The sequence below is a fragment of the Hylobates moloch genome, unplaced genomic scaffold (assembly GCF_009828535.3).
Source record: "Hylobates moloch isolate HMO894 unplaced genomic scaffold, HMol_V3 SCAFFOLD_8, whole genome shotgun sequence".
Classification (NCBI taxonomy): domain Eukaryota; kingdom Metazoa; phylum Chordata; class Mammalia; order Primates; family Hylobatidae; genus Hylobates; species Hylobates moloch.
In genome coordinates, this window is record NW_026652283.1 from 71356551 (window position 1) to 71380403 (window position 23853).

General features: G+C 42.7%; 1 protein-coding gene across 4 annotated transcripts in view; it reads right to left on the reverse strand.

The window, feature by feature from the left end:
* LOC116473317 (uncharacterized protein C1orf226) overlaps positions 1–23853 on the reverse strand; it is a 312082-nt gene that overhangs the window by 77801 nt on the left and 210428 nt on the right. For 3 of the 4 annotated variants that reach the window (XM_058441986.1, XM_058441988.1, XM_058441987.1), the window contains 2 exons: positions 18034–18126; positions 4507–4565 (listed from right to left, as the gene is read on the reverse strand). In XM_058441986.1, the coding sequence (XP_058297969.1) occupies positions 4507–4565; positions 18034–18126 (152 nt within the window). Of the gene's footprint in view, positions 1–4506; positions 4581–18033; positions 18127–23853 lie in introns of all 4 variants that reach the window. The other variant, XM_032161143.2, reaches the window with a different exon arrangement.

The following is a 23853-nucleotide window of genomic DNA, read 5'->3' on the forward strand; positions in this document are numbered from 1 at the left end:
AATGCCACTGATTTGTATGCTTAAAAAGTGGTTAAAATGGCAAAATTTATGTTATATATATTTATTTCACCACAATTAAAAATATATGATTCTGTTATTCTATGTGAATAAAGCAAAAGATTTAAATAAAAAATTTGACTGAATAAAAAATAAAAAATTCATTCGTCTAAAGTGAACACTTCAGTAAGCCAGTGTTTCATAAAGCCACAAACAATTATATGTATTCTTCAGCAGAGCTAGTGAATCAAACCAGAGTGGTCCCTTCAGGGCAGAAAAATAACTGTATCCATGAAAAGCTCATTTGTAAATGTTACCATATTATCATAATAAATATCCTTGTTCATGATAAAATGGACCATATATATTTTAGAAAAAAATCCTCATACATACACACACACACACACACACACACACAGATATAAAAATTCACATGTATACAGACCAAAACATCACAATTTAATACATGAAAAAAAAAGTACCCACGACACTGAAAACACAGGGACTAAAGTTTATTTCTTTGTTTTTAAACACAAGTTGCTAAATTTTGATAGACTAGAAAGACATCCACAAGACTATCAACAATCAGAGAGCCTATGGTGTGAGTTTTGAGGCCAAAGAAAAATTCATATAACATTTAAAATGTATTTGGCGTTCCCCATTCCCCCTAATATTTCTTCCTAAAAGTGAATGGGTGGAAAAAGACATACTATACTAAAACTAATTGAATAAAAAAACTTTTTTGAAAAAGAAAGAAGACTATTACTTCCTGATTTCAAGAATTATTAAACTATGGTAATCAAGACAGTGTGGTACTAGTGTCAAGACAGACAATTAGACAAATAGAACAAAGAGTCCAGAAATAAACCTCACAGATATGGATAACTGATGTTTAGCAAAGGCACTACAGTGGAGAGTGGAGAAAGAACAGTCTTTTCAACAAACAGGGCTAGAACAACTGGACATCCATTTGCAGAAAGGGAGGGAAAGAGAGAGGAACAGAGAGAAGGAAGAAGAGAAGGAAGAGGAGGAGGAGGAGAAGGAGAACTTTAATCCATTCCTCATACCACATAAAAAATTGAATCAACTTGGATCATATACATAAACATAAAACTTAAATTTAAACTTCATGCTTTAGAAGAAAACAGAAAAATCTTTGTGACCTTGAGTTAGGTGCAGATTTCTTAGTTATGACACCAAAAGCACAATCAATAAAATTTTAAAAATTGACAAATTGGACTCCATCAGAATTTAAAACTTTTGCTCTTTAAAAGACACTATGAAAAAAAAAAGACAAGCCAGACTTGGAGAAAATGTTTGTAAATCATATATTTGATAAAAAGTCTTACATCCATAATTTATAAAGAACTCTCAAGATTATGAAAACAAAATGGGCTAAAGATTTGAACAGATGCTTAAAAATATATATACAAACGGCATATAAGATCAAGAGAAGGCTGAGTGCAGTGGCTCACGTCTATAATCCCAGCACTATGGGAGGCTGAGGTGGATGGTTCGCTTGAGCTCAGCAGTTCAAGACCAGCCTGGGCAACATAGTGAGGCCCTGTCTCTGCAAAAAATTTAAAAATTAGCTGGGTATGATGGTGCACATCTGTAGTCCCAGCTACCCAGAAGGCTGAGGTGAGGGAATTGCTTGAGCCCAGAAGGTTAAAGCTGCAGTGAGCCGTGATTACACCACTGGTACTCCAGCCTGGGTGACAGAGTAAGACCCTGTCTCAAAACAAACAAAAAGATGATATTTAATATTAGTCATTAGGAAAATGCAAATTAAAATCACAATGAGATATTAATAAACACATATTTGAAGAGCTAAAATTAAAAGGACTGACAATACTGGATGTTGGCAGATATGGAGGAATTGGGACTTTTGTACACCACTGGTGGTATCCCTTTATAAAGAAAGAAATCTGGCAATTTCTTTAAAAGCTAAATGTATACCTATCATATGACTCAGCCATTCTGTTCCTGGGTATTTACCCAAGAAAAATAAAAGCATATGTCCATGCAAAGACTTGAACATAATGACATAATGAACATATGAATGTTCATTACACGAACATTCATAGATCCTTTAATAGTAATAGCGCAAAACCGGAAACCACCAAAATGTCCATGAACACATGAATGGTTAGACAAGCTGTGATACACCTATAAAACAGATCATTGATCTGTAATAAAAAGGGATGAACTGCTGATACATGCTATGACAAGGAATGAATCTCAAAATAAATTATGCTGAGTGAAAGAAGCCAGCTCCTCCCAAAAAAGAGGATATACTGTTGATTCGATTTACACAAAATTCTAGAAAATGCAAACTCATCAATAACAGAAAGGAGATCGTAGTAGCTTGGGGATGTGGGGATTGAGACTGGGGATGAAGTGGGAGAGAAATGAGGAGGGAAGGGTTATAAAAAAGCACAAGGAAACTTTTAGGGTGATAGATATGTTCACCATCTTGACTGAGATTTATTCACCAAATTATTCAACTTTAAATATGCTTGATTTTTACATGCCAATTATACCTCAATGAAGCTGTTAAAAATAAGCAAAGTCAGCAGCTTACTTGGACATGTGAAAACTTTGGGGAAAGTCCTTTCTTTCAACCAGCAAAAGGCAGAACTCACTCATGATCAGCATCCGTAAGGAGGTCACTTTTTTCCATATATGATGCCAGCATTAAGAAAATAAAGCCAAGAAACTCTTCCTTTTACAAAATGCATATCATAGGGGCCTGCCCATTCACATTCTTCAAGCCAGCTTCTGATGCAATCTGTTTCTTAAAGCCTTTTCTCATCACTCAAGTAGAAGGTAATTGTTCCCTTCGGTGAATCACCATAACACTTATGTTAATTTTCAGATATTAATTCAATGCATTTATCCATCCACCCATTGCACATTTATTAAGTGCTTCATTTGGGCCAGACACAGGTTTGGTGCTAGATATACAAAAGTAGTAGAAGGGCATAGATTTTTCCCTCAAGAGCCTAACAGGCTAGTGGCAAAAAATTGACATTTGTTTTTTAAAAAAGTAACAGAAACACTATAACAATTATTTCAAAAAACATTAAACAGTACTACAGGAACACAGAGGCAGAAATTCATTTTGTCAGACATACTATCTTATACCTCAATAACTTGTCTATTTCCCACTAGTCTAAAACTCCCTGAGAACAAGGGACTGCCACTCATTTAGTTTAGTAATCAATGAAATTACCTAGCACAGTACCTGGCATGAGTATTTCACACCTGCACATTGTTTGGATGAATGGACATTCCATTTCACAAGCATCTGCTCTTTAAAAGGCAGGGCCACCATGCTGCCAACTTCACACGTTGAGTTCCAACCCTTATCCACTTTGTCAACAAAAGCATGGTAATAATTTGCGAGTAGACAAAATCAAAACCTAAATCTAGGTCCCCAAATTCCTAAAGGAATGGCCATTCTCCCAATGAGGAAAACAGGAAGGAGGTGGGGCTTAGTCTGCAGAGATCCAGGACACAAGAATGACACCCATGACTCGAGCTCCTGCCATGGTTCCTGGGAGAGCCTGGCTTTCTATATGTTCTTGCTATCTGATATATTCTTCTGCCTAGGACAAGACACATGGCTGGCAGCCATCTAATCTCTAGAGGAATCATACCAGTCTCCTTGTAAAAGCAATTTCTGGGTGTGTGTCAGTTTGGTCTGCTATAATAAAATACCAGAAACTGGCTGGCTTATAAATAATAGTTTATTTTTCACAGTCCTGGAGTCTGGGAAGTTTAAGATTAAGGTGCTGGCAGATTCGGCATCTAGTGAGGGCCCGCCTTCAAGCTGTGTCTTCCCATAGGGGAAAGACGTTACATGGGGCTAGCTAGTTTTCTGGGGCCTCTTTTTATAAAATAAGGTCACTAATCCCAAACATGAGGGCCCCACCCTCATGACTTAATCACCCCCAAAGGTCTCAACTCCTAATTCCATCATCTTGGGGGTTAGGATTTCAACATACAAATTTTGGGGAGACAAAAGCATTCAGACCTGGAGACACATTTGCGACTTTCGATTCCTGCATGATAACAAAGCTCTTATTACTATGCTTATTTCTGAAGGGGTAGAGAGGTGGAAGAGATAACTGTGGGAAATTGTTAGCATAGGGTGATGGAATAATCCAGTTTTCCTATTTTGATCAATATATATGCAATTTTAGAATTTCAGTTAGGACAATGCTAGCACAAATTTAAAAGGTCTCCAGTTACAACTGAGAGGTTTAAATTAAACATCAAGCAGAAATACTTCATAGCTTCCTTAATGCAATCAAGCATGACCAGAATGATAAGGCAGATTTACTTCTTGTACTCACATCTAATGGAAGCAACAGGTCTCAGAAGGGAAAAGCATAGGAGTTTATTGAAATTTGCCTGGATCCACCAGCCTGACAGGTGGCTGTAGGAGAGGGCAGGGGGACTCTGGGGCTCAGTGATACCTTGGGGGCTGGACTGGGCTCTTACCTGTAGATGGGGTCCTGCATCACCAGCATCTTGCTCTCATCCCACGTCCATTCCTTTTTCTGCAATAAAAGAAGCTGTAAATGAATAAGTTAGGCTTGTCCTCAGTTATAGGACCAGGGCACACACTGAGCTATGCATACTTATACAAACACATGCATTTTGCTCCTGACCTGACTTTTTCCCTCTAAGAGGCCTGGAGTTGATTGCTCCAAAACGACGAGTAGAAAATGTCAAGTATCTAGTCTGATCAGTTTCCTCCAAGCACTTTAGGAGAGTGCCTCTCCAGGGCTCAGAGGGTAGGCAGAAGCCAAGAAGTCCTTAGGGAACTCAGGGGGTGAAGTGGGGACATAGTGTGGAGCTCCAGACAAGCCAGGTAGGTTAATCGGTATGTTTGCAGAGTGACCCCTAAGAGGCTATTCGTTCTGGCTGTAAACCTAACTTACGGTGAACACAAAAGAGACCCTCTAAGCTAGGGATGAGGAGTTGGAGGAGAGTGGATTCAATTGCAGTGCTTGCTGAGATGAGAAGCACCCCAGTGTGGGGGGACATTACGGTCAGCGGCCAACTACACCCCCTCAGGTCCAACCTCCAGGTGCAGGGATGGAGAATCCTGCTCTACCTTCATCAGCCTTTGTCAGAGAGACTTTGCTGTCCAGGGAAATAAGGGAAGAACACATTCGTCTATGAAAGAAGGACTCAAGATGGGGGAAAGGGCAAGGGGTATACAGTGGATTAACTGAATGCTTTTAGCTATGTGGATTTCTCAGAGATAATGCACAGGGTGTCCACTCTCTAAACATACTGGGCTTTGGAGCTTGTTAGGCCCCCACCAGGGACTAGGGGAGATCATGTCCAGGCTCTTACAGTGACATTAGGAAGAAGCACTGTCAGCAGCTTTACCCAAACACCATACTACATATGCACGTGCACACACAGACACACATACACACACACACACACACACACACACACACACACACACACACACACACACACACACACACACAACATTTAATCCCTGAATTTTGATTAAACACCAATACAATCCATAGAGGTGGATTTTAGACTGGTTTAAAAACATCCAATATCAAACTGTTTTATAGAAAACAAAACTTCAGTTACAGCCAAAAACTAAATATATTTTTAAAAAGATACCTTCCTATAATTGCTACTGACTACCCTATAGAATTTTAATATACGAATTACCTATTTGAAGCAACAAAGAAGGAGACTAGTCTCTTTTCTAAGCAAGAACCCCTTCAAATACATAAACAGAGCAAGTCCAGAACATTTTTATACTAAATAATCCCAGGTTTTATAAACATCCCTCACTAGATAAGTTTTCCAGACTACCTGCTACCATAGTGAATTTTCTTTGTATGTATTCTACTTACCAGTGATCCCCCCAAAACCTGGTAAAAAGAACTGGATCCCTGATCAGCATGGTATAGAGACACCGCCTTTTAATGTTCCAGCCATGATACTCCTCCTAACCCAGCAGATTGGTTTATAGCACTTTTTTAATGATCTCATAATGAGCACACATTAGGCTAGTTCCCAACTGATGCACTGAAATTCTTCAGAGTTAAAGTCCAAATATCTGCATGCATATTGTAAACATCCAATATCATTGTTCTCTATAGTAGTCCTTCAAACAGCAAAATATAATAATATGCTTAAAAGATGGTTTGATCTCAGGGCAAAATCTTTATGACATATTACATTAAGTCACATCTATAGCCATGACCACATATTCTACCTGCACTTTTAATTTAATGCAGTTAGCAATGTTTATGAAGCTGTGGAGTCCATCTACTGAGTTTATTTTAGCTATTATATTTTTCAGTTCTAATATCTCTATTTGGTTATTTATTTCTTTTTCTTTGCTGAGACTCTACTTTTTCATTTGTTTTAAGAGTTTTTGTAGCTGCTCATGGAAGCATTTTTGTGATGGCTCTCTCAAAATCTTTGTCAGATAATTCTAACATCTCTGTTATCTTGGTGTTAGCACCAATTGATTGTCTTTTTTTCACAAAAGTTGAGATTTTCCTCATTCCTGGTATAGTGAGTGATTTTCAACTGGAGCCTAGACATTTTGAGTATTGTAAGACTCTAGATGTTATTTAAACTTTCTGCATTCACTGTCTTACTGTGACACTAAATAGGGGAAGGAGTAGATGCCACCTTATTACCCCCAGAAGGGAGTTAAGGCTGGGTTCCCACTCGGCCTCTGCTGATCCTCATTACTGCTGGGTATGGGTGGGAGTTCTAGGTCCCCACTGGGCTTCCAATTACACCACCCTGGTTTGCTGGGGTAGGAGTGCCTTGGAGTTCCCACATGGCATCCGCTGACAACATGCACGGTCAGTGGCTTCATGACTGCAGGTCAGTGGTGGAAGTGTGGCTTCTCCACAGACACCATATGGGAAACAGGAGCGAGAAGGGTGGTGTGGGACACTCATTACCAGCTGGCAGGGAAGAAGAGCCTGGCACCCTTCTCAGCCTTCTGTGGCACCACCTGGAGGGGGTGTTGGGGCATCTCATTACAGCCCAGCAAGGGTGGAAGCCTGGGCTCCGGCTCAGTCACGGGGGCCTGGGTGGCGGTGAGGCTGGTCTTCCGTGGATTGTTTGGCTGGAAGAGAGTGGTTATTATGGACAGTTTTCTGCCTTGTTATGCTGCCCCTTTTCTCCTCTGTGGCTGGAGAGAGCAGGCTTTTGTTGGGGCTTTTATGCCTGTTCCCACTTGCATGTGTGAGTTGCCAGCTTCTTCAGCTCTGCATCTGGGATATATGAGGTGAAAAGAAACCCAGGGAATTCACAACTATGTAATTTGTGAGTCCCTAGGTTCCTAGCCAGGCTGCCCTCTCTCCCCCTCTCATAATCTTCTTTTTTTTTTTTTGAGATGGAGTCTTGCTCTGTCGCCCAGGTTGGAGTGCAGTGGCACGATCTCGGCTCACTGCAAGCTCCGCCTTCCGGGTTCACGCCATTCTCCTGCCTCAGCCTCTCGGAGTAGCTGGGACTACAGGCGCCCGCCACCACGCCCGGCTAATTTTTTGTATTTTTAGTAGAGATGGGGTTTCACTGTGGTCTCGATCTCCTGACTTTGTGATCCGCCCGCCTCGGCCTCCCAAAGTGCTGGGATTACAAGCGTGAGCCACCGCGCCCGGCATCCCCCTCATAATCTTCTGATGTTGATTTTATATATAATGTCTAGGGTTTTCAGCTGTACTTAGCAGGAGGAATAGGGTAAAGTGCATCTACTTGGTCTTCCCAGAAGCAAAAGTCTGGTTCCTATATCTATCATGTTTTTTTTTTTTTTTTAATTACAATTGCCTCAGCTCCACCTCTTCAGAGACATGAATACAGTGGGTCAGAGGTGAGGCCCCATAATCTGTAGCTTTAACAAACATTTCAAGTGGTTCTGATGTGACCCTAGGGTTGAGAGCCACTGCTATACACCAAAGAAAGACTGGACTGAAATCCTCAACCGGAAGGTCTCTTTCACACACCACACACTCCTCTGTAGTCTCAGGCCTGGCACAGGGAGGTCCCCTGACATTTCAAAGAGAGCTAACTGACCACGGTCCTGTTAACCACTGTCTCAGGCAAGGGCCCACCTCAGCATACTCAGGAAGTGGCTGCGGTGGCTTAAACACTTGGTGGGGCATCAGCAGACGTGCTTTGCTCCTGAGAGAATGCATCTTCACTTCTCTCATGCTCTTACCATCAGGATAGTCTGCTCCCAACAGTCCTTGCAGCTCTGGTGTGATTTTCAAAGTGACTGAGAGGAACCAATGACCCAATACACCAAAGAGGCTGTGAAACCCCAACCAGCCACATGTCCTGTTCCCTTCTGAGGAAAGCAGCCCCAAAGAGGGTCTGAACGAGGGTGATTTGGTTTATGCTGCATGCATCTGAGGAAGCCAACTGTGCTAATCTGGCCATGACTGTCTGGGGTCAGGATCCCCACCTGACCGACCATGGGGAGCCAGCAAGGGGCTGGCATTAAATCACCCAGTCATTGAGCTCTATGGTAAAAAGATCTAACTCTACCCAATCGATTCCTCTCTTTGGGGAATATCAAATCCTAAGTGGAGTCTAGGCTGAGCCCCAGTAACGGTGGACAGTTTTTGTGACGTGTGACTCTATTTCCACTCATACTGGCAGCAACACTGAGGGAGAGGATGCATTGGGCACCAGTTCATGTTTCCTCCAAGCCTTGGGATGCGCCTCCTTTATCAAAGCTAACCTGGGCAAGACTCTTCTCAGCAATTCTATAGAATGTAACTAAGACATTCATTAAAAGGAAAGAATAATGAGGCAAAATAATACAGAACAACTATTTTCTTTCTCTGGCAGATGTGAATAGGACAGAGAAACCTCCCAGGGCACCTTGGGTTAATTTAATAAGAATGAGCATTGGCAGGGTCTACAGAAGCCAAAACATACTTTACATTTAAAAGAGGTCCCAGCACCCATATAGAATGTCCTGAAAAGGGAGAAAACCACAAAGATCTTTTCACCAACTTACTAATTTTCCTTTTCTGAAGATCTCATTAAAATCTAGTCCTGTCACTTCACAGACCTTCATCCTTGGATGAAAATTATTAAATCTATGAAGAGATCAGGAAATCATCAAGATAACTCAACGGGTTTGGGGAGTAACAGGGACTCACCAATGTTTTGGTTATTCAAGAAGCTAATGCAAATACTGTTGGAGCTTTTCTTGTTTTTGAGACGGAGTCTCGCTCTGTCACCAGGCTGGAGTGCAGTGGCGCGATCTCCGCTCACTGCAAGCTCAGCCTTCCGGGTTCAAGCGATTCTCCTGCCTCAGTCTCCCGAGTAGCTGGGACTACAGGCACTCACCACCATGCCCAGTTAATTTTTGTATTTTTAGTAGAGATGGGGTTTCACCGCGTTGGCCAGGTTGGTCTTGAATTCCTAACCTCAGGTGATCCGCCCGCCTCGGCCTCCCGAAGTGTTGGGATTACAGGCGTGAGCCACCGCACCCAGCCACTGTTGGAGCTTTTTAACCCAATCTCCTCAAGGCCTGAATGACAGTCCAAGAACTTTAGAACTAAAGGGTCTCCACCCCTCCCACACCGCACCTCTTTCAAATAATACCCTGAGGAGTGTAGTCACTCAAGCAAGGTGTCACTCCTTGTTAGCAGCTCAGCCAAGGGTAAAAACAAATTCTCTGATGTTTGGACTAGTGCTGACTCTACTACTCTGGCACAATTCATAGGCAATGCAATATAATGAATGGCTTAACTTAGAGGGAGGCCCTGCTTCACGTATCTCACATGACTTTATGATTGTCATCAATGTCTTAAATCAAGAACAATTTGATTCTTCCTGTCTCCTGGTCTGAAATTGTGTCTCTTATTGCCTCTGTTTTGCAAGTATTTCAAAGAAAAAAACAAAACAACACAAACAAACCAGCTCCTCCTCACTTTTCTATATGGAAATACTCTTCTAAGGAAAAACAATTAGAAAAAAAAATTTGAAATGAGAAGAAAAATAGGAAGAAAAACAAATTTCCCAGACCTATGGGATTATAAATCAAAGTTGGCTTCAAAAATAGATAGGACAGAATGTATTACTGAGCAATAACTACAGCCAAACTCAGTTTAACTGTCTCTGAAGTCTTTTTTTTTTTTTCCTTTTAAAAAAAATCCTTGAAAATACAGACTTGGAGTCTTGGTAGCTGTGTGAGGGAAATTTCAGTTTTGCTACTCACTGTCTAGGATCAGCTGTGGTCTCCATGATATGCCAGGAAATGACATTTTCAGTTCAGATGGGAGTGGAAGGAAAGAGGAAGAGAAAGAGAGGAGGAAAGGAGGGGACACACACCTCTAAAGCTGTCAGCACCTCTCTGAGTGCCTTCTGGGGTAAGGGGGCCCTTCACAGGCTTATTTACTAAAAACAGCCCAGGGAACCCGCAGGACTGGGCACCAGCAGGACTGGTCTTCAACCTCCTTCCACCACGAGTCCAGGCTCAGGCAGGGCTCCCGCTGGAGCAGGAGCACTAGCAGTAGCAGCAGCAGCAGCAGCAGTGGCGAGGCCAATATGCTAAATGCTCAAGGAGACAAGGATCTGCCTCTTCACTCACTCCAGAAATAAAGCAAATGGAGAAAAAAATGTGAGTGGGGAGGGAGTACCTGGTGGAGCAGATTAATTAGTCCTAGGGGCAACTGTCTGGCATTCTGCCATGCCCCAACTCTATATGTGGATCTGTGTAACTCCTTTCTCTTACTCCTATGCCCTCCGTGTCTGCTAAGGACACCCATGGCACTGCTGAGCCTTTTAGGAGGTCTCTAAACTAAAGTTTATTAATCTGTCTCTCTCTCTGTGCCATCTCCTCCCTTCCCCTCTTCTCTTTGTTTATGAATTCCTTACTCCAGGGTATTTTTAAAAGTCAGTGAGATAGAGGGAGTAGCTTAACTTGAAGAAAGGCTCAACTTCATATCTCGGTTAGTAAACATTTTCTGGAGTGAGAAAGGAAGGTGTGATCATAGGGTGTACGCCACAGACCTCCAGTTACAGGGAGTTGCACCCAAAAGCCCCAGCTGCTGCACTCTGAAATTCATCAGCATGTTGATTCAGGAGCTATGCTTTCCACAGACTGCTCCAGCCAGTAACTGAGAATGAAGGGATACTAAGGCAGACCCGTCCCTGGGAGATGTGGGGAACCCGACAGACAACTTTGGCTTCTGGACACCCTGAAACCTTGCCAAGCCTTCCTCAGACTGCACTGCAGTCTAAGAGCCTTTTGCTAACCTTCCTTCCTTCTTCCCCTCTCTCTTGCACTCAGGGGCAGGCCTCCCTGCAGCCTGACAGCCCTCCCAGCCTTTCTCAGATGCTTCCCCCTTCTCTCCCACAGGCGTTTAACACTGTCTTGGCATCTGCTTCTCAGAGGACCTAGACTAACACAGAAAGTGAGAAGGTGAGAAAGCAAAGATATAGGAAAGTCATCTGTATCTGCTTCATTTTTCATTCTCATAGTTGATATGGGGAAAAAAGTCCTTTCCTCCATTTAGGGAAAGAACTATATAACGCTTTTAGATTACTAAAATTGGTCTCTACCTTAAAAGTGAACACTGAGGCTCAGAGAAGTTGACTTATTTCCCTCCAAGGCCACCTAGTCCAGTGATAGATAAAATCCAACTCTTCTACCTGCAGTCCCATGGTCTGCAACTCCAAATGATGAAATCAGTCTTTCACTGTCCACTGCCAGGAAGTTCTTTGCTTTCCACAGAGGAAGGGGATAAAGGGCTTGCTCTGTATGCTTTTTGTAAGACCAGTGAATGGGGTAAGCACATCTTTGATATAGGACCTTCTCTTTCCTTAATCTGTTGAGTGCAAATGTCAAGTCCTCCATGGAAATTCACAGCCACTTTATCATTCTAAAAGCTCCTGGCAAGGAATGTTATATGGGAACTGGTTTAGAGGTAGGTCTTCCTGGAACCATGCCAAGAAGAGAAAACAGAGTCAGGAATAATTATCGCAGTGGTCCTTTCTCTTTCTGACATGTGGAAATGGATATGGCATCTTTGAAGCCCTTCCTCAGGAATGCTAAAGTAGAGGAGAAATTTGTACTGACATTCATTTCCTATCCCTACTAGAAATTATCAGTAGGCATATCACAAAGCCTGCAAGCTTCACCATTATTCATGTAGCATTATTCAAGCACCTAATAGCAGTGGTGACTTAAAAAAAAAAACTTACAAAGGCCATATAAACTCAGTTTGACAAGTTCTCCATGCTTCTAGATAGAATGGGATTATACTGAAAATAAAGCTATCTCTCTCCTTCAGGTATAACCTATGGATATAGGAACGTGCATTTCAAAATTGAAGCAGTAATAAATCCTCCCACGATGTTCACAATTCCTAATAGGCCTGTTTTTAAAGTAGCAGAAAATAAAGAAGGCCAAGAAACACAGCATGGTGGAAATAAGACTGGATGAAGTTTAGGGCCTAGATTCACACTCTGGCTGTCAGTAACTACCTGGGGGTCCCAGGGACAGTCACTAGACTTCTCTTATCCTGTTGCTACATCTAATCAATTAGAGGATCAGGCCAAATCATTTTTTAAGTCTCCTAAATTCTGGTTCTATAATTCTGAGTGCCTCCTTTTCTTAATTCGTTCTGACTTCTGTGTTTCCATAGTAACCAGCACTACTATTTGGGCAGGAACATACTTTCCCTGTGATGTAATACACCCATGACAGAGTACAGGTTAGGAGTTAAAAGACTCTGGCTTAATTAATTAGGCATTTCCTATGGAGTGGTTATTATCCAAAGGGATCCAAAAATATCACTCACACACACAGCAACAGAGCAGTGGAAAGAACCTGCTTGGGATTTAAGCAAGACAAGTTTCGAACCTTGACTTCACCACTGATAGTATCTGAGATTCAGGCAAGTTGCTCAATCTGCTTTTGAACAATCATAAGAATAGTATCTACCTAATAGGACAGTTGTGAGGATTTGTTAAGTGTAAACATGTATCAGACAAGGCCTGGGCAATAGCAGGTACTCCACATCAGTGTTAGCTATTACTATTAGCTGTTCTCATTATCACCTTAGTGTGTAATTACTTACATCAGTTTGCTCCCTCTGGTCTTCTACTTTTCCAAACAGATGAAATAAGATTTGAGGGAAGACATGGCCCCTGCCCCCTAAAGCTAACAACCTATGGGGGAAAGAGATAAATAACTACAATGCAATCTTATGAAACCTGTAATAGACCTATGTGTGCATACAGTGACAAAGAATAATTTTGCAGGGAAGGGTTCATATCTAATATCCTTATGTAACCTATGCAGATCCTTGAACATGGTAGACACACAATTAATATTTGTTAATGAAAATGGTGGAGCCTTTTTAGAATGTTGCCTTAGGGGATCCCAACAGAGTTATTGGTTCATAAGAGAAACCATATAAAACTGAAGCCCTTGGAGTCCTTTATTAGAAAAATCCCTTGGATGAAGTTCAAGACTAGTCCTTCTTATTCAGGATTCCACTCCCTAGCAAATGGTGCTATAGCGTGATTCCACTATTATAATAACTAATCATTATATATACATGGAAAAGATAATTACTTGAGCCTAGATGCGAGTTGAAGAAAATGTACTGGTTGAGAGACATCAAAGTACAGCTAATTATCTTAGTAACTGGGTTTACATCACAAATTCAACCTAAGATTCATAAAGAATTGAGATTCATTATCTGTTGGCATCAGTTCAAGATGACAGCATTTTTAGATATTTGTTATTATAACCAAAAAGATGTTTTTTACATCTCAATGAGAGTTGATTATATTTGGCCACTGCCTACACTAGTATAATGAGCCTGAAATTACAGTCACCTGAACAAATCCTACAATTAACACTATGGAATTAGCAATTTTTATGGAAGCCTTCCTATATTTGAGAAAGAATCTCATCCTTTTTTTTTTCTTTTTAAACTGGCAGATTGACAGGAAAAGAGGGAAGACAATATGATAAAGGTAACAAACGAGACTTCATTTGATCCCATTGCTAAGTATTTATTTTCTCATAATTTAATGATATTATTACACACAAATAATGTTCAATCAAGCAGCTAGTGAACAACCACGATTACTGAAAACATACTACATGTGTCTGGTGCCCAGGCAAGTGCTGGGCTTACAAAGTTCACTGGAGGGCAAGGACTTATTGTAAACACAGTTCTCAGCCAGGAAACACATCACCATTCACCAGTTACAGACAGGCTGGGAGAGAGAGGAGGCTGGGATGGCTGCCTCAGGGATGTTGGACCTCAGAGGGTCCCCTCCTGCTCTAGAAGATTGGGAAAGAACAACATATGACCCACTCAGACTCCAGGGGCTGTTTTTTGTGGGGTTTTTTTTTTTTTTTGGTAGTCCAGTAGATTCTCAAAGACCTAAATACATATAGGTGACCTATATATACACACAAACGCCAAAAAGCATGGTTCCAGAGCTGGCACAGAGTATCCAAGTTAGAAAAGTTAAAGTGATCACCTAATTGAACTCTTCACAGTTGAAGCTGAGAAAGGCAAAATAACATGCTTAGAACCACAGGCCAGGAAGGGTAGAGCCAGGACTGAAACCCAGGTCTTCTCATCTGGGCTGAGTGTTCCTCCCAGCTTGTCACACTGACCTAGTGAAAATCAACAAGCTAATTGTGGGAGGAGAGGACTGTTCAACGTTTTTACCCACTAGCCTGGCACAAGCACCAACGAATCAGTGGGCAATCTCAGGCTGTACATGGAACCATTGCTTCACGGCTGAATACAGGCTATGGCTGTCTCTACACCTACAGCTACTTGGCAAAGAGCTCTAGTTCTTAACCTAATCATGATGGTGCAGTGAAATTTGCCAAGTATTCCATTTCCTTGGAGAAAATTGTGCATTTACACAATAGCATGTCTACTCTCACCTCTCTCAATTCTATAAGTAGAGAGAGAGAAAGTGTGCATGTGTCTGAGTGTGGTGGTAGCATTAAGATACCAGAGAACTGTCATATGAGAACAAGATGACAAAAAGGCTGATTGCTGTTAAGGTGCATTCATCTGTCAGAGACGGTGTAAAATGAACCCCGTGGTTAAAGGCGTTATTCAAATCACAGCCACGGTCCTGGAATGGACACCAAGTGTGGGTGCAGGAAACAAGATGGGCGGCTCCCTTTTCCCAAGCCTGGCATCAGAATAGTTAGATCTAGGAAAGACCTGCTAGACCATCTTTTTTTCTGGGCCAGCAGGACGGTGAAGCCACACTGGAGATTACCCAGGACGTAGTTTCAAAGTGAGTCACGAGGTCCCATGCACTCCCTCAGGGAGATGCTACTTCAGCCTGGCTTTCATGTGCTTAGTGGAGGCAGGGAGGCTTCTCTCCAAGTGATACCTCAGCACACACTGCATCATGTGATCCAATCTCAGTTTTCTCACATGCACAGTGGGGAAGCCACCATATGTAGTAAAGGTACATGGGAGAGACAGTGAGGTGAGAAAGAAGACTGTGCCCTAAGGGCAAAACTATGAAGTTGCCCCATGATGGACAACAACAGAGGTGTATGAAGATACCTGAAAGGGACAGAGCAGCCCCTAAGACAGCAGGTGTTTACATTTAACCTAATCGAAAGTCAACAGGCTGGGCTCAGTGGCTCATGCCTGTAATCCTAGCACTTTGGGAGGCTGAAGTGGGTGGATCAACTGAGGTCAGGAGTTCAAGACCACCTGGCCACCATGGCGAAACCCTGTCTCTATTAAAAATATAAAAAGTAGCTGGGCATGGTGGCAGGCACCAGTAATCACAGCTACTCGGGAGGCTGAGGCAGGAGAATCAGTTGAACCCAGGGGGTGGAGGTTGCAGTGAGCCAAGATTGCGCCACTTCACTCCAGCCTGGGCAAAAGAACGAAACTCCATCAAGAAGAAGGAAGGGAGGAAGGAAGGAAGGAAGGAAGGAAGGAGGGAGGGAGGGAGGGAAGGAAGGAAGGAAGGAAAGAAGGAAAGAGAAAGAAAGAAAGAAAAGAAAGGAAAGAAAGAAAGAAAGAAAGAAGAAAGAGAGAGAGAAAGAAAGAAAGCAGGAAAGCAGGAAGGAAAGAGGGAAAGAGGGAAGAGGGAAAGAGGGAAAGAGAGAGAGAGAAAGAGAAGAAAGAAGGAAGAAAGAAAAGAAAGAAAGAAAGAAAGGAAGAGAGGAAGGAAGGAAGAGAGGAAGGAAGGAAGGAAGGAAGGAAGGAAGGAAGGAAGGAAGGAAGGAAGGAAGGAAGGGCAAACAAAGATATGTCAGTCAGAAGTACATGTGTAGTGGGGTGGCGGGAAGATTCTGGGAGTGTCAGCCGTGGATTGCTGAGGAAAGCAATCTTACACACGTGACAAAATTAGCCCTTTTTTTCCTGAGGATATCTTTTGCTCAAATTCATATTGTTGTCATCCATGATTTCTTTAACAGGCCCAGGGCTTGACAGGCCTCAGCTTGCTTCAGCAACTGTCCTGCTCAGGAACTTCTAGAAGACAATACTCTAAAGACTGTCCCGTGACTGTCCACTCTGTACATACATGTGAGAGGAGAAGCAGCAAAACAGATGTCCCCAGAGGAAGAACAAGATGGGGCCCATGCACACAGTAAAGGCTTACAAAGGCAAAGACATTTAATTCCCTATACTTGTGAATTTTGAAGAAGGTGGTTCTTTATAAACAGTTTATCTTTTCTCTACATACTTGCAGCATCATAGCCATAAAACACTTTCTAAAACCACCAATGAAAGTACTGAGGGAACGTGAAAGAACAAGTTTTGGATTAATATGTAAGAGACCTTTGTAACCATCCAGAGAGGAAAGGGGCTGCCTCAGGAAGTAGTAAATTTCCCACTGCCACAGATGTCCAATCATACACTGGACAATGCTCCTTGTACGGACATTATAAACAAGATTTAAGCCCTTGGATTGATATGACAAGTCCCCTTTAAGATCCCTCTCAGCTATATGGTTCTTCAAATTTATGTTGCCTACTATGATTCATTTGTCTTTGCTTCCATAACCTCCACACTCTCTCCCTCTAGCCCCGACATTCAAGGTCTGCTTTAAGTTCCATTTGAATTAAGAGCAACTGAGATTTGGAACCAAAAGAAGCTCAGGAGGTCTATGGAGGACTACGATATGGTGCTACCATCAATAAATGTAAAACAAAGGCATCATAAATAAAAAATAAAAACATCAGCAGAATTGAGAAACAGGGACAAAAAGGGCTCCTCATATACCCTCAATCAGCCAAGCTCTTTTCTGTTTCTTTTTGAAAACACACATCCTCCCACCACACGAATCTAGCCTTTCCAAGGGGTTAATGTTACCTGCCGCAACCACATACAACTGGCACAAAACAGACAAGTGTTTAAACAACATATGCTCACTTGCTTGTCTCTCCCCAACTCACGCTGAATGGATCAATCCCCCTGCCCTTCCTCCCGACCTGGCCACACCCCACCATCCCTGCACACGGAGCAGCAGCAGTGGCTGGGTCTTGAGAGACAATGTAAATATGGGCTGCAACAGGAGGATGCAAGGACACACAAGGGAGGGGGCTGCAATGGCACCTGGGGTGGGACTGAAGGATGCTCCTGCAGTCGAAGGGGACAGCTGCTGAGGAAGCCTCCTCTCGCTGCCCAATCCCACTGAACCCTGCTATTCTCACTAAAATTGAAAATATTTCCTACCATCAGGACTCAAAACTCAAAGATAAAGGTATGAAAATGGGGAGGGGAGTTGAAGGCATGGATAACAGGAGGTGACTCCCATCACCTGGGGTACCACGACTGACTGAGCCAACTGGTGACTAGGCCTTTGGCCTCGCCTCTCCCTACGCTCTGCTGCAGCCTGTCAGCACCATTGCTGCTCAAAGCAGAAGAGCTTGCCAGATAAGGGAGGGATTCTCTCTGGAGGCAGGCCCAGAAGAAAAAGTTGGCCCATGCCTACCTCCCCTGCTTTCCTCTTCACCTCAGATTCTGGTTCAGAGCCACTTACCTTTTTCTTCTTCTTCAGAATCACTTTCACTCCATCCACTGAAACCATAATGCTCACTTTCTTCTTCTTGATGTTCTTGGCTTTAAACTCATACTGCAAGAAAGAAAACAAAAAGAAAGTACAATCTGATGAGATCAGTGCATCTATACAGACCCAGCTAGCCCATGCCTGGAAAAAAGGTCCCCAGACAGGTGTGGGGAACAGCTCCTGGGGGCAGGGAGCACCTTGGGGGATGTAAAAGCAGGTGGACGTCTCAGGGAATCTCTGGGTTAGGAACGGGACTCTGAATAGTCTATACCACTTCTCAGCCATCAGCTAGGGTAGATGGACCTCATCTACCCTCATGAGATGAAAACAGAGTCTACTTGGAATATCCCATAAAAAATCAGAACCTTCCCTCAATAACTCATTCTATCATTTAATGACTTCCATGGTCAGGCAAGTATTCCTAGTGTCTCATCAAAGGCTGCAGAAACTACATTCCATCCTCAGCAAAGACTAACAGCTGGCACCAATCTTCACATCAGGGTTTTTTACACACTGAAAGATAATTATGAATTCTAAATTACTCTCTACAAGTTCAATTTCAAATTTCCTTTATCTGTGAGTCAGTCTACAAGTCTACCCACAGCCCTGTTAGCCTGAAGATTTTGGCACATCTAGAAAAGACATGGCCTCACAAACCATTTATTTGTTAAGTTTTATTTAATTATATTTTTAATTGACAAATAATTGTACATATTCATGGGGTATATAGTGACAACCCCTGTGTTTTGAACTCTTATTTGTAGTCCTAGACAGGGATGCTCCAACCACAGACCCATACTGCTGATGGATGTTGGCGTCATCCTCAATCTCAGCTCTTTCTGGTACATTTGTTCATTCATAGCCATCTCTTACACTTGTGTAGCTATTCATAACTGGTGGTATAATTCTACATTCTCCTCAGTGAACTTCATTTTGAGCACTTCTCCAGTTTATTAAAACCATTTTCATCTGATTCCCATCTTACTATCAGCACCTAGCAAACTTCACTTGCAAGCTCTCTAATCAAACATCTGGGCTACAGATTAAAAATTAAGAAACACAAGACCCAAAGCCCACCCACATCTCTTCTCTGGGACCTTTTATACTCAAGACTTTCTCCTACCATGTTGCCACTCAAGCCTGGAAAAAGGCACCAAACACCTTGACAGTGCATCTGAAACCTAATTATTTCTACAGTTAGTGTTGATAGGCATGAACTTAATCCATCCTAATGAGATAAAAACACAGCCTACTTTGGAAATCTCATTAGAAATCCGGAACCTTCTCTTCACTGTGCCTTTTAATATTCTGATGTTACAAACTCAACTTAGAGCTGCCTACTGTCCTGAGTCTATCCTTTTCACTAAAATCTCAGATCTTCTATTCCACTGTACAGAGTTATTGTTGATACTTCTTGGCTATCTGTTTCTACAAGAAACATTCTTGTCTCTACAAGAATAGGACCTCACTAACTGAGGTAAGAGATCCTTCTTCACATTGTCATTGCAGGCTCTGGTCACAGCTGATTTGAGTGTCCTGGTGACAGCAACCTACATCACTGGTGACCACAACCTATATCACTCGCAGTCTGGTAGTCACTTCCCCACCTCCACTCTACCCTGTCAGCAGCTCTTCTTTACCAAGGGGCCCTGGAAGAAGAGCAAACCAGAGCAGCAAACACACGGAGACAGAAGGAAACTGCTTCAGCCCAGGAACCCCAGGCCAACGAACAGTAGAGTAAAGGGGAAACAGGAGGCAGAGAGGGAGATGGAGACAGAGAAGAAGAGGTGCATCTGACAGGATTTTTTTTTTGCACTGGAGTCTGGCTTAGGTAGGACAGGACCTCAGCCATATAACAAATTCCTCTGTAGGTCAGCAGCCACAAACCAGTGAAGGTTAAAGTTGGTTTGATTGGCATGCACTTAAGGACATGGCTCCAGTTTGCAGTGTGTCACCCTGACTGCAGCATTCTGCTCAGCTGCAGTGCCGGATGAACTCAAATAACCTCTGGGTGGGAGAACCAGCATTACAATCTGCAAGTCAGCTGACTTTGGCCTTGTGCCTACTGAGAGGTGAACCAGCTACATTTCCTGACCACACCTGCGTTTACCTCCAGTCACTTGGGCTTTAATAAACACAACCTTCCAGCTGCACCTCCCTTCTGAACGAGTCACTAAAATCAGGCTGCTCCTGCCAGCGAAAGGAGTACAGAAGAGTGTGTCTGATGCACTCAGGTGGAAATTAAAGGCTGAAGAGTCCCAGAAACACCCAGAAGAGGACAAAACCTACCCTAGACAGGTTGGACCTCAACTGTTTTATTGTCTCTGGTCTCTTATGGTATATCACTTTCATATGCCCCATATACGTCTCTTTTCTAACAACAAAATCAAAGCAGAAATATCAAGTACCTACCTCTGCAAAACACTACATCATTCTCCCCAGTCCTGGCTTTAGAGAACATACTGCCTGCTATGCCATAACCTTAAATGTCTTATATTTTTGGAAGAATGTTGTAGTTGACCATATCTCTCTTTCTTGCTTGGTCCACCTCCCTGTTGGTTTCACTCTCTCTGTGGCTTTTATTAATCATGATTTCTTACCCAAGCATAGCAAGAGGCACCCAGCCAGCTCCTTGCTTGTGTATCTGAAAGCTTATCTATTTCTACAGTTAGATTTTGGCAGGTTTGGCCATGCCTTTGAATACTTTTGTCTTAAGAACTCAAAAGTGCAACTGAACTTTCTCTTTAGAACTGGAAACAGGCCTCTAATTCAATCACCATGCACATAGTTCCCAACGGCTCTTATAGGGTCTGTGGGCACAGTCACTGCAGGGAAAAGCATGACCAAATGATTTCTCCCAAAATCTCAATGATGGTGACAACACAGGTGCTCCTTACAACAGCTGGTGGAATGCTCTGGAGTCCTTCAAAATGAAGATGGACAAGAGAGGCAGGAAATAGGCCTCCAGGTCCCATCACGGCTGCCAGAACTGCCTGAGTGCTATTTATAAGGACTCTTAGGTTGGACACACTCTGCATCTTCCCCACCTGCCTGTTGGTCAGATGTCCCATACCCTTTCCAACAGAAAAATTAAAATTAACTTGCAATTATGTTGGAAACTAGGAAAATAAAAGGAAATCAAGTATCTGAAAATGCTTGAATATTTATTATCATTAAGCCATTTGTTTATATTGCAATTACGCTTCACTTGGACAACATGTTATTGTGTTCACTGAGGGGTGAGAAAATGAATTTGGACAGAGGGGAGATAATGGAGTAACCACAAGAATGGAGAAGAGAAGAGGCTCTCAGGGACAAGTCCTCCTTTTTCCCAAACTGACTGTGCTGCTCCAAGGTGGAGCACTGCCTGGGCAGGTGGGCTCTGGAGGAAGCATCTGTGTTCCACAGGACAGGAATCCAATCTGCTCAGGCTTTGCTAGGGGCTGAAGAACAAACAAGACTGCTGGTGCCACCGTCTGTGGCTCAGACCAGCCTCCCACAAAGCCCATGCCAGCCCTGCAGTGTGTGCCAATGGGCCTGGCCCTCCCTAAATATGGCCAGGCTGATCTGATGCATTTGCTTTGCCAGCCAGAGCCCCACCAGCCTGGACAGATGAAGCCCTACAGGACTTGACCTTTCAGGGAACAAAACAATGCAAGTCCTGGAACACCACCTGCAGACTGGAAAGACCAGGGGAAAGTGTTTAGAGTTTCACAAACAGAGCCTTGGGACCTTGTTTTGGAATAGTGGCCTTGGAACTTAATGTGCTGTGCCAGTCAGTGAGGTCCAGGAAGGGGAAGCTGGGAAGAGCATCCAACAGGAGCCAGGAGTGAACACTCAATGGAAGACATGAGTAAGAACATCGATGAGAAGTTGGAAAGCTGCTGACAGATAAGCAGCCTCATTTCTAATCATCTCCTGACACCCCAGTGCTTCCTTTTTCCCAACTTCCCAAACTGCCTAACTGCCTCCTAACCCTATATATCTCCATCCTGGTCACTGAGTATCCAAGAAGGGGAAGCCAGAAGTCTGCAACAGCAGAGTGGGCATCTCATGAAGGGACCGGCCAGCCCTGAACCTGAGGCTGTACTTCAGAAACAGAAGGAATAGAATTACTTCCTCAGAGTCCAGGGGAAGGGCTGGGGCCATCAGATGCTCCTCACACATTTAACAGTCTGTTTTCACAAAAATGTGTAGCTCCCTAAAGAATCCCTGCATGTTTGAAAATACCTGATTTTTAACATATAATATATATATGTTAAAAAATATATATGTATATTAACATATCCATGGATTTTTAACACACACACACACACATACACAGAGAGAGAGAGAGAGAGAGGGAGAGCAAGCAAGCAATAAAGAGAGAGAGAAAACAGGATCCTTGGTTCTTCAGTCACCTTAGCCAGAAATAATTTGGCTGGTGATACACTCTCTCACCTGCTTCATAGGAAGCAGGTCTCCCTCATTCTTAACCATAAAATTCATTTTGCCAAGTCCTTCTCACTGTCTCTGCAATGCTTACATTGAGTGAGTCAGCCAAGACCTGCTTATGAGTCAAGGTGCTCAGAGGAAACTTCACCAAGGGGAGAGGATTCAGTTTGCAAAGGCAAACAGTATGCCAGGCTCTGTAAGTCCTTGACTGTGTTCACTACCTTTCTAGAAGGAGCTTTGGAGCTTCGCTTCTTGCAAATGATCACAGGAAATTTAAAAGTGGACTCTGACAGTGCTGCTGGGCATTCCAATCATATTCTGTCTACAGTCTTGGTTTCAGGAGTGTGAGCAGATCTCTGTAACAAAACCATAAGCACTTCTACCAAAGGTACTGTCTCATAAAGGGTTTTCAGAAAGTCCTTTTGCATGTATTATGTGAGAGTCTAAAAATTTAGACAGTAAGATACAAAATCTGAGCATACCCATGTTCACAGCAGTATTATTCACAATAACCAAAAGGTAGAAGCAACCCAAATGTCTATCAATGGATGAATGGATTCACAAAATGTGGTGCATACATACAACGGAATATTATTCAGCCTTAAAAAGTTAGGACATTCTGACATATGCTACAACATGGATGAATCTTGATGACAAATGGAAGATATTCTATGATTCCACTTATATGAAGTCCCTAGGGTTGTCAAACTTATAGAGACAAATAATAGGGGCTGAGCAGAAGGGGAAATGGAAGTTAACAGGTACAGAGTTTCATCTCTGCAAGATGAAAAAGTTCTGGAGATGGATGGTGGTGATGGTTGTACAGCAATGTAAATGTATTTAATGCAACAGAACCGTATACTTAAAAAGGGTTAAAATGGTAATTTTTTTTTTTTTTTTTTTTTTCAGATGAAGTCTCACTCTTGTCTCCCAGGCTGGAGTGCAACGGCGCAATCTCAGCTCACTGCAACCTCTGCCTCCCAGGTTCAAGCAATTCTCCTGCCTCAGCCTCCCGAGTAGCTGGGATTACAGGCACCTGCCAACACACTCGGCTAATTTTTGTATTTTAAGTAGAAACGGGGTTTCACCATTTTGGCCAGGCTGGTGATCTGCCCGCCCCAGCTTCCCAAAGTGCTTGGATTACAGGCGTGAGCCACCGCGCCCAGCCTAAAATGGTAAATTTTATGTCATGTATATTTTACCACAATACAGAAATGCAAAATCTAAAACACCATGTAACAAACACATTTGTTCTCACGGCAAGTCCACTTAAATTCTGCTCACGAAAGGATATTTCTGGAACTCCCCCACATGCAAGTTAAACATGCCATAGTTTTCCACACTTCCATGTAATTGCAT